The 12,262-nt window shown below is 41.2% G+C and overlaps 1 protein-coding gene across 1 annotated transcript in view; it reads right to left on the bottom strand.

Moving 5' to 3' along the window:
* Positions 1-12,262, bottom strand: part of iqgap2 (IQ motif containing GTPase activating protein 2) — an 84,113-nt gene that overhangs the window by 48,860 nt on the left and 22,991 nt on the right. The window contains exons 3-5 of the mRNA XM_079814776.1: positions 11,990-12,146; positions 9,914-9,991; positions 815-891 (exon numbers count right to left, since the gene is read on the bottom strand). Coding sequence (XP_079670902.1) covers positions 815-891; positions 9,914-9,991; positions 11,990-12,146 — 312 coding nt within the window. The remainder of the gene's footprint in view (positions 1-814; positions 892-9,913; positions 9,992-11,989; positions 12,147-12,262) is intronic.

The raw sequence follows: 12,262 nt of genomic DNA on the forward strand, positions 1-12,262 counted from the left end.
TGCCCCACAGAGTGGATTTCTAATCAATAATCACATGTGCTTTGATTATAAAGGCACACATGTATAGTAGAACAGACGTATGACGTATTTCAGATTGTATGTAGCTCATTTTCAGTAGTGGCAGACAAACAGGAAACAGAAACCTCTGCTAATCTCTGAGTATACACTTCCTGCAGGGGAGGGCGGGAATCTGATATCATAACAGTGCAGGATCACACCTCAGAGTTAATACTTCAGAGCATTCATTCCTTAGCAGGCCATTTAAATTGAATGTGGATTATCCATGAAGCAGATAAAAACATAAAACATGAACTTGACGGATGTGTTTACGTCCTAAAGTACTGCTCTCAGGAAGTCCATGATCTGAGGGTGCTCAGCACAACAGAAGAGGTGAGAAAAAGGAGTTTTGTCTCTGGAGCATAGTGACAGGAATTGTCAGGAAACAGTGACAGGAAATGACTTAAGACAGGCAGGAAGTTAACCAGCAGGACTGATGGGTAGATTCACCACGGGCACCCCCCCCTAGTCTCACCGTTTCTCAAAAAACGTCTGCTTTTCTCAGTGGTGAGATTGCCATGACAATGGCTGCCAAAAGGAAGCAGCAGTCATACACGCTGATGCTCTACAAACCTTTTGTCATAACTGAGAGATCAAGAAACCGTGACCACAGAGTAACCGCCATTTTTGTTAATTTCAGGTTATGAAATCTGATGAAGCAAGCAAACCTTATCAGTCCACAGCTTGTAAACACTTTTTAAATCTTGAGTGAAAGAACAGAATGAGGAGTAGAGAAACATCAGAAGGTCTATAGTACCTCAGTGCATGAATGCAGTAGATCACCTTGGGCATATTCTTGCGATCATATACATCAGTGGTCTCAGGATAGAATATCTGAAAGAGAAATAGCACAATTATTTTTTAATAAATAAGTACTGTACACTACCATTCATTAATTTGGTATAGTAAAACAACAATATTGTGATTTTACATATATTACAATTATATTACAATTTAAATTATTTTAAAATACAATTAATTCCTGTGATGGCAAAGCTAATTTTTTAGCATCAATTCTCCGTTCATATGACCCTTCAGAAATTAATCAAATAATTGGATTTGCTGCTCAAGAAACATTTCTTATGATTATCAATGTTGAAAACAGTTGTGCTGCTTAATATTTTTTTGGAAACTTTTTAGGATTCTTTGATGAATAGAAACTTCAAAATAACAGCATTTATTAGATTTTTTCGATTGTTTACATTTTATTTTATAATATATAATATAATTATAATAATATATAAGTATTTACTGTAACTTTTCACTAAGTTAATGCATGCAAACTTTTGAACGATAGTGTATGGACACCTCTTGTGTGATCAGAAAGGAATAGGCCACTAAAGGCATAGTTCAAACAAAAATTCTAGTTGTGTCCAAAATACACAATGCACTTATACACTACATACTTATGTGCTCAACCATGTAGTGCATGAATTTTATCAGGTTATTTTGTCATTCAACACTGGAGTCTGATGCTCCTCCCCCTCCGCTGAGACAGTTGAGTGCATAAAGTGTCCAACATTCCACACTTAATTTTTCCGGTTAATTAAGGACATCATTCAGGTATTTAAAGTGTACTTATTCTTTTTGGAATTTTTTTGTGTGAAAAACCTACTCACAGTATTAACGTCATAAAATTGTGCACAAGTACCTTCTGTCTTTATTCACTCACCATTATCATGTCATCATGTCCTCTATTATTTTGAAAAACGCTTGATTCCAAACATTCTTCAAAATATGAGGGTGAGTAAATAATGAGAATGTTAATTTTTGGGTGAACTAACCCTTTTTTTTTTTTCAAATGAATGCAAATTGTAATGCACAGCACAATGACATTCTAAAGAATTGTGTGCTGCCAACTTTATTGCAACAGTTGGGCAAGGGCTTTTTTTTGTTCCAACACGACAATGGCCATGTGTACAAAGCAAGATACATATAGAAATGATTTACTGAGTCTGTGAACTGACCAGCACTTGAACCACTTTAACCCCACTGAACAACTTTGGGGCGAATTGAATAGCAACAGTGAATCCGACCCCCAACACCCAACAACAATGCCTGACCTCACTGATGCTTGTGTCTGAACAGTCGCAACCCATTACAGCCATGTTCAAATCTTCCTTGCAAATGTTCAACAAGCACATGAACTATACTTTTGCTCATATAGTATGTAAACATGATGCCCTTTTACTTATGTGGCTTTGTATAAAGTTTTTATACTTGGATGAAACTTGTGTTTTCCTGCCCTTGAGTGAAACGGAGAGAAACTCAGACAAACATGATTGACAGGGCCATTGCTAATTTAAGTCAAGTCAAACCATGAGTAAATATACTATAATAACCTTTATGCATTCATCTTAGAACAATGGTAAATGTAAACTGTCCGCCCACCCATCCAAACTGACAGACTGAGCACACAACGTGTACACAGCATGACAGTTTCAGAGGCGTCATGTACGTGGCTCAGATTTTTGAGCCAAATTGATTTGAATGCAGCTTCCCAAAGACAAAAAAATAATATTTTAGTATTTGATAATTAACCCTTTGAAGAGTACGATCACATAGAACGTTCAGTGCATCACATTATCAACTGCTAAATTCAAATCCGTGTTTGCGCTTTGGCTGGTGCTGAGCCAGAGATGGACACACTCAGCGCTTGTCATATATTACAATATATATCTATTACAATATGTAAATGTCATTCTTTTAACCATATAAGGTAACTTTATGTTTCTAACATTTAAATACAGAGTAGTACTATTGAAAAAATAGTTATTTTTTGTTAAATATACACTGATATCCAGAGCTGCACGATTAATCGTTAAAAGATTGCGATCTTGATTAAAACACCCATGCGATCTTAATTCTGAATGACAACGATTCCGCTACCATGGCTGTTTCACGTCACAAGCGAGGAGCGTATTTTGTTTTGTCCCATGTTAGTGAATGAGAGAGTCGGCCATCACACTCCCAATGTGAACGCTCTCATTCATTGATAAGGGCAGCGAAAACATGTGCTGCTCATACTCCGCTGACACTTGTGACGTGAAACAGGCTTTAAACCAGGTATTAAACAGGTATTAATACGTACAATTCATCGCTTATTATGCCAGAAGGTGGCGACAAGAGATTGTTTAACAAAGTGTTTGTCACTGACTACGTTTACATGCTCCCTCAAAATGCGATTATAATAAAATTTTGACAATATTAAACTTTACCTCATGTAAACGCAATACTTCCATTAAACTAATGCGTTCATTAAACTAAAGGTCATAATCGTAGTAACCATAGTCACATTAAACTAGGTGGTGTACGCAGATTTTAATCGCAATAAACTGGCATGTAAACACCTTAATCGCATTATTACAATTCTGACCAAAGTGCGCATGTGCGAGGAGGTACACGGACACTGTGTGTCGTTCAGACAACTTCATAAATGAACTTCGTGACATTATTCTGAAATGTTCTCTTCTCCAAATCACTAAACTCTGTCAACACAACTCGCTTCGCAGTCTCTGTTCCGTATCTTCATCTAGATGGCGCGAAGAACACAACGGCAGCAGGCAAACCTGGCATTGAGATGTTCATCACAGCGCCGAATAATATCCAGTTGGCTACGTCCATAAAAATGTATTATGAATTTAATGCGAGTAAATTAAAACAATGGCCGGTAACATGCATACTGTATTCCTATCTGAGTGTGGTATAACCATACTTATTAGCGAATAATCAGAATAATGAAAATTGCATGTAAACTGGTGTGAAGAGTTCTGCTCATGTCATGTAAACATCTTACTGCGATTAAGACCTTACTCTGATTATTATAAATAGTTGCATTATTGGTGCACATGTAAATGTAGTCATTGAATCATTCATTCAGGAGATTCATTCACAAATGTTGATTCATCCAATAATGAAACAAGTCTTAATGAATGAGACATGACTCCTTCATTCAAATTTTTTTTCTTTAATTATTTTGTAAATAGACTGGAGCAATTCAAATAAATACGTTTTATTGTGTTTAGTTATCTAATGTTTTTTTCTTCGGAATCGTGTGAGAATCGCAATCTCAATTTTAAACAAAAAAAATCGTGATTCTCAATTTATCCAGAATCATGCAGCTCTACTCATTTCTATGGAAGCGGGAATAATCCCTTCAAATATAATTGACAACATCTTTGGGTGAATTTGTTGGTTTTGCTCAAATATGTCACACAGATATGGTGTTCCCTTTCAAAAGCTACACTCAATGCTGCATAAGCTTATGCAAATGGAAATGTCTTTGACATAACCAGCTGTGAAAATAGTGTGAAAACACGTCAATGAAATTGACCCGGAGGTATTTATAGCCTCGGCCGGTGACGTCATAGGCGCACCTGCTGCACGAGGCTATAAATAGATGAGCTTCCGCTGGAGCAAACCAGGTCTTTTTGTTTTCAGACCAACTCTGTGTTATGGTGTGTTACAAAGTCTCTGAAAAAAAAAAAAAAAATTCTCTCTCTCTTTCAAGACTCAACTCGAGATCTTTGTTAGGAGTTAGTTTTCAACATGGCAGTGTGCAGATTTCTCTCTCTTTCTCATCTCTGTTACAAAGAAACATTAGTGGAAAGAGTTCTAGTTAAATCTGATCAGTTGGAAACGAGTCAGCAGAGTAAAACGCTGTATATCCATGTTCTCTTTCAAATAACAGAACTGGATGCACACGTTTATTGCTGTGTGTGTTTGGGGAAGAGTATGCGGTCGCTGCATTGAGTCAGACGAGTGCGAGCATTGCAAGCCTTTACAGTTAGAATGCTTTATGCTCGTCTGGGCTACTTTCAGTCCGCACCAGTTTTCGGAGCTCTCGAATGGGTTTGTTGACGAGCAAGAGACGGGTCCGTCCCTTTCGCTTGCTCGCTCAACAAATACATGTTTCCCCGCGTGATCCCGAAGCGCGCTCCGGCGTTTCTTCGGCTCGCGCGGGGAATGATGATGAATCTCTGGGTCCGCGGACCTCGAGCAGCCACCTGCGATCGTTCCTCACATGATAGTGAATCCATACGAGGAATTTATCGAGGTGGTTGTTCGCGCGGTGGCCAGGGCAGTCTGGTACCGTGAATGAGAGATCCCCGAACGCAGTGAGCTTGAGGTTTCTGTCTAGAAAAAAAAAAAACATTTACTTCACGTGTTTTTGTACCCTTGACGTCGACATTTTCGACTATCATGGGTGCGAAATCGCGTGGATATGTGAGAATACCCCAGGTGGGAAACGCTCACGAGCTATCTCTCGCCTGGGTCTGCATTTTCATTAAAGAGACAAACCTCCCCATAAAGCCATGTAGAAAATAAACGTCGGCTGTCATGGGCAAAGCTTATATATATGAATTATATATTGTATATTATTTTATATGGAATATATATATATAATATATTATTTTATATGGAATATATATTGTATATGATTTATATAAGAATAATAAATATAAAGGGACAGGCTGGTGCTGCGCTGCACACTATGGCTGTCTTGCAAGCATATCAGGCTGACCTTCTGAAGGATTTGAGTGGTTCATTTGGTGACTCAGTTAACTCTGTAGTGGCCAGATTTAAAGGAGTGGAAGAAACATGAAGTGTTCACTCAGTTTCTTCCTCAATGCACTCAAGGGGAGGGGCTATCAGCCACAAAACCTCTCTTCAGTCCTTCAAGATTTAAGGGGGTAATAAGCAGATTGTGGCGAGTCGCGCTCTCCCTCGTAAAGACTGGAGACCGGCTCGTCATCCTCAACAACCTCCCAGGGCAGACTTCGTCAATATAAGAAGTCCGGTGGTCTGGTGCCCAGTCTGCCCCCACGGGACAGGGCGTGTCAAACATTTGCTCGCCCCACCCCGTTATCCTCAAAACTACTCCATCCCCGCCGCCTCTGGTGATTCGGGGGGGCAGTGGTTTCCAGTGAAATGTTAGACGTTCAGTGTTTAAATCCTGCTATCATCCAGGACATAGAACGTCTAACATCCCCTCAACAGGAAGTGTTAAAATTGTCACTCTCAGAGTCTCAGGCAGCGTGTGAACTTCTGCCAGGCGTTTCTGCATGGGTGTTAAGCACAGTAAAAATTAGTAAACTAATTTATTTGTCATCCTCCTTGTTTGAACGGCGTGGTCTCCACTTCCGTGAAGGCGGAGTTGGCGTTTGTACTGTCACAAGTGACAGCAGTTACTTCCTGGTCCCCAGTAGGGTGGGGGGGGGTGTCTAATCTCAGATCTTCGAGTCTTAAACCGTGAAGCAGTTAAAGTACTCAAGGTCAAGATGTTACAGTGAAGGCGGTCGTGTCGCATATTCAACATTGTGATTGGATTCGGCACGATTGATCCGAAGGACGCATGTATTCGCATATAAAGTCTGCCACAACACAGGAAGTTCCTGAGGTTCGCTCTTGGGGGCAAAAGCTTACCAATTTCGGGTCTTCCATTTGGCTAGCCTTGTAACCGCACATAAACAAAATGTATGGATGTATTACCGGCTCCATTGGGATTCCGGGGCATTAAAATTTTGAATTACAAAGGCGATTGCTAAAATTAGCACAATCACATGAGATGGTGCTTCAACACAGTGTGTTGGCTCATCTAGTTTCTCTAGGGTTGAGACTCAACACCAAGAAAAGTGTTCTTTCTCCTGCCCAGAGAACGACTTATCTAGGGTTTGTTCGGTTTTTGGTCACAAGGTGGGCACAATGGTTTCCCGCTTGAATCAAGACCATTCAGTATTCCCTGAGCAAAGTCAGGCTAGACCAAGATCTTACTGATCATCAGCACCAGAGTGTTAGGTCTAATGGCATCAGCATCCACGGGTTTCCCTTTGGGGTTGTTGCACATAAGACCGTTTCAGTTGTGGCTCAAAGCCAGAGGACTTAGGGCCAATCCTCAGGCAAATAAAGTGGCGCGCCATGTGGCTTCGTACACTAACTATGTGGTTCAGACCCCGGTTTTTGCCTTGGGTCCCACTCTAGGCGTACCTTGTCGTCGCAAGTTGCTAACGACGGACGCTTCCCTGACGGGCTGGGGTGCGGCCTTAAGTGGTCGTCCAGCCCAACGGGAATGGGAGGGTCATCAACTCAGTTGGCACATCAACTGCCTCGAGTTGACGGCTGTATTTCTGGCCCTGAAATACTTTCTCCCCCAATTGAGGGGCTGTCATGTCCTAGTGCGGGTGGACAGTACAGCTAAATATCTTGTATATAATCACCAGTACAGAGCTGACCACAGGGAGTGGACCTCTTCGCCTCTTCTCAGACAGCGCAATGTCCCTGCTTCTCTCTGTCACCCAGCCCCGCTGGGTCTGGATGTGATGGTTCATACATGGCCCAAAATGTGTCTGTATGCCCTCCTTCCAGTCGCTCTGCTCCTGGGAGTTCTAGCCGGGGTTCGCCAACAAGGGTCTTGCTTCTTATCAATAGCGCTGCGTTGGTCGAACAGGGTTTGGTTCTCGGAGATAGTGTCTCTCCTCAACGGCTCGCCTTGGGCGATTCCGGCGAGGAGGGACCTTCTGTCTCAGGCAGAGGGCACGATATTCCATTCCAGGCCCGACCTGTGGAACCTTCATGTTTGGCCCCTGAAGGGCACCAACTGAGGGACACGGGGCTTTCGCCTGCAGTTATTGAGACCATTCTAAGTGCTAGAGCTTCCTCCACTCGGAAGTTTATGCTAATAAATGGGGTGTCTTTGAAAGGTGGTGTACGACACAATGTAGATTCAGTCAACTGCCAGGTAACTTCAGTTCTGGATTTTCTGCAAGAAAAGTTGTCATCAGGCACCTGCCCCTCCACTCTCAGGGTTCATGTGGCCGCTCTTTCGGTTTGCCACGCCTTGGTGGATGGGGTGCCGCTCGGGTGTCCTCTACTCGCTCGCTTCATTCGTGGGGTAGGCGGTTGAGGCCACCTGTTAGAACCAAGATCCCTTCATGGGACTTAGCTTTAGTCCTCGAGGGTCTGGTTGAGACCCCCTTTGAAACATTAGCTTGCCCCTCCACTCTCAGGGTTTATGTGGCCGCTCTTTTGGCTTGCCACGCCCTGGTGGATGGGGTGCCGCTTGGGAGGCATCTTCTGCCTGCTCACTTTGTTGTGCCAGGCAGTTGTGGCCTCCATTAAGAGCCAAGATCCCTTCATGGGACTTAGTTTTAGCCCTCGAGGGTCTGGTTGAGACCCCCTTTGAACCTCTAGAATCAGCGTATGACGAACTTCTGACTCTAAAGATGGTTTTTCTTATGGCTATAACTTCTCTGAAGAATTGGGGACATGCAGGCTCTGTCAATATCGCCATCCTGCTTAGACTTTGCCCCAGGTTTGGTGAAAGTGATTTTGCATCCCCGCCCTGACTACCTGCCTAAGGTTCCTTTGTCGACTGTACATCCTGTCACTCTTGAAACCTTCTGCCCTCTGCCGTTCACAACGCCGGATCAGGAGAAACTTCATAGACTGTGTCCAGTCCATGCTCTTCAGGCCTACGTCCACCGCACTAGCCAGTGGCGTAAGTCAGAGCAACTGTTTGTTTGCCATGGGGGCCGTAACAGAGGTTCTGCCACCATCAAACAATGTCACATTGGGTCAGGGATGCTACTGCTCTTGCCTATGAGGTGCGCGGTCAAGCTTCGCCTATAGGATTAAGGGCTCACTCCACCAGGGGAGTCGCTTCTTCTACTGCGTTAGCAAGGGGTGCTCCCTTACAAAGTGTTTGTGATGCGGCAGGTTGGTCCTCTCCGCACACATTCTTAAGACTTTATAGCTTGGATGCTCATGCCACTCTGGGCTCTCATGTCCTTGAGTCGACATCACAGGCTAATGCCTGAGGCTTCTTGCGTTCTTGTGCACACCTACACAACCGTAAGGGGTCCAGGCACCATCAAGCACGGCGGCGTGGGTATTCTCGTTCCCATTTGCATAAGCTTATGCAGCATTGAGTGTAGCTTTTGAAAGGGAACACTTGGGGTTACTTGACTGTAACCCTGTTCCCTGATAAAGCGGAACGAGATGCTGCATTGCTAGGCCGTGCTGATGATGCTTCAGGACTGGTCTTCAAACAAAGAAGATCTGGTTTGCTCCAGCGGAAGCTCATCTATTTATAGCCTCGTGCAGCAGGTGCGCCTATGACGTCACCGGCCGAGGCTATAAATACCTCCGGGTCAATTTCATTGACGTGTTTTCACACTATTTTCACAGCTGGTTATGTCAAAGACATTCCCATTTGCATAAGCTTATGCAGCATCTCGTTCCGCTTTATCAGGGAACAGGGTTACAGTCAAGTAACCCCAAGTGATTTGTGCAGAACCAGGTTTTCGTGTGAATTTTCAAAATTTTACAAAATATACATTTTAGCCTTCTGTCAAAATGTAGTAATGCAGTAATGCGGACGCTAGGTTTAAAGAACTTCAAAAACTCTGATTCAAAAAATGGGCTGTCAAACACTGAGATAAGGTGCAGTTTGCCTTGCGGTGTTGGTGCTTAGTATATGCTGTTAATTTGTAACTTGCTTCAATAATTCAAAAGTATAATCGGTGACACTGCAGTAATTATTACAGTAAATGCTTAAGTAAAGTTTTATTATAAATAATAGTAAAGTTAATAATAAATAATAATAGTAGTTATTTTATTTAGGGGTTGGTTTTTTTCCCCATTTAACATAATCAACCCCCCACAACCACACCACCCACCTTGCCACCCATGTCCCCTCAAAAATACTGTTTTAAGTGCACAGTTTGAACATTGTTACCAACTTGTTACTCCTTTGAATGCAAGTCTTATAAAATGCACCATTATCTTCAAAGAGAGAGGATGGAAAAGATATGCGTCAGTGTGTGTGTTTCTTTAAAAGTGTGTACTTGTGCCTCACCTTGGGCAAACCAACAGACTCCATGGCTCTGAGCCACTGCACAGTGTTATCTGTGTGTCTGAAATGTAGTCCTGAGTGCTGGGGAAAAAAATACACAACAAAATAAATAAATATAACAGAAACACATTATTGCACTTTTTTTTTTTTAACTGAATTATATATAAAGCTGCTTTGGAAACTTTGGGGTGAGTAAGATTTTTTTAAAATATATTTTTATTCAGCAAGGAAGTATTAAATGTTTCTTGAGCAGCAAATCAGCATATTAGAATGATTTCTGAAGGATCATGTGACACTGAAGACTGGAGTAATGATGCTGAAAAAAATCAGCTTTACCATCGCAGGAATAAACTGTATTTCAAAATGTATAAAAATAAAAGACACTTATTTTAAATTGTAATAATATTTCAAAATATTGGTGTTTTTACTGTATTTATGAGCAAATGAATGCAGCCTTGGTGAGCATTAGAGTCTTACAAAAAAAAAAAAAACTTACCAACAACACTTTTCAATGGTATGTAAACAAAATTCAGTGTAACCAGGGGCCCGTTCTTCGTACGTCGCTAACTCAGTTAGCTGGATTTGATTGTTGACGATTTGACATGATCTCGGATTGTTTGGTTCTTCGAAGCTCATCCTGGAATTGCTGTCATAGAAACAGGTCCGTGAGCTCAAACCTGCTCATGAGCAGGCTTATTTCATGTAAACAGGATTAGATTGCATCTGGAGGAGATACGTAAAATCTGTCCCAGCCACTGCTACTTTATTACAAGAGTTCATTACTGAACCAGGGGCAATAATAATCATTTTAAATAATAATATAAAAATGTTATATTGTTTATGTATATGAGAATGTATATAATATTACAATGTTGTATATAATATAGACACAGCCACTTGATTGAGTGATTTATTTGTGATGGAATAATTACTTTATAATTTTATTGGAGGTTTACTTACATGTTGTACAGTTACTCTGAGCCGTGCATTAAAATAAGTGATCACAGATATTATGGGAGTGGCTTGATGCAGCGCTAGAGATGCAGATAATTTGATCTTGACCCTTAAGAAACTTTAATACTGTCACGTTACAAATCTGCTCCAAATTGAATTAAAAATGAAATTACAACATTGAAATAAAAATGTAAAGGGTGTACAAATACTGTATAAAATCGTGAATATAAATAATTGTTAATCATGTTAAAAAAATTTAAAACATTTATAATTTATCTATTGTAACTTTAATGTTGGTTTGGTGGTTTGGCTGTTTCCTTATAAAGGTCCAGAAATTCGTGGGGTTTTTATTGTATAATTTGTCAAGTTTTTTGCCAGGTGGCTTTTTTAATTATATGATGTCATTACGTTGCTGTCTTGACGCCAGCCAATCGCTGCATTGCTGATCGTGGTTTCGAGTATCGATGCATCTGCCCTCTTCAGGGAACACAAGAACGCGCACTCGCGCAGTGATTTTAGATCATTTAATCCAGATATTTTAATCCAATCCGCAAATTCGTGTGAAGAACCAAATTAGCCTGAGATCAGTTATCACGATTAAAAGATCTGGGATCTGTCAAATTATCTCAGATGTAATAAGCAACGTACGAAGAACGGGCCCCAGGTGCTAAATGCTCTAAAACAGTGCTAAAAAAAGTGTCACCTTTGTATGCTGTACTGTTTGGGTGTGTTTGCATCATTACCTGATTTGCATAGTGAATTTGGCATAGTGCATAGTGAAAACAATGCAAACAGCATGTGCAAATAAACAACACTAACAGTGGGCACAATTCAATCTCAGTTCTCCCTGTGCTATTTCTCCTCCCATGGGAATGAGACATTCAGGATGTGAGGATGTCTGTGTTGTATTAAGGAAAAGGCACATCCTGACAAAGCACTGTGACATACTGTCTACATTCACACAGTCAGTGTTTGGGACTGACATCTGTATTTACTAACAGGTGTGACTTACAACTGTACTTTTTAGGAGTGTCTGTGTGAATTTAGGGTAACATACAGCATTTGTGTTGTGCTAAAGAGTTTCTAAAAAAAAACAAAAATAAAAGTGAAACATAAAATCAGTACCTTATATCGAGATTGGTCCCTGTCATAAATCTTCTTCTCTGACACCAACTGCGGGGCAAAGAACGTGGCCAATTTGCCAAGGTAGACACCATTCCTCAAGCCGTTCTCCAGTTCTGTGGTAGGAGGCAGCTGCTCCTCCAAACAAGCCTCCATCCATCTGAAATAAGAAGGTTAAAGTTTCACCTGCTCACACAAAGATGTCATACTGAAACTTAATAGGCTGATAGACTAATAGATGCTAAATGTTTTAACTAGCAGGTTTTTTACTACAGT

The sequence above is a fragment of the Gobio gobio genome, assembly GCF_949357685.1.
Source record: "Gobio gobio genome assembly, chromosome: 4".
Classification (NCBI taxonomy): Eukaryota; Metazoa; Chordata; class Actinopteri; order Cypriniformes; family Gobionidae; genus Gobio; species Gobio gobio.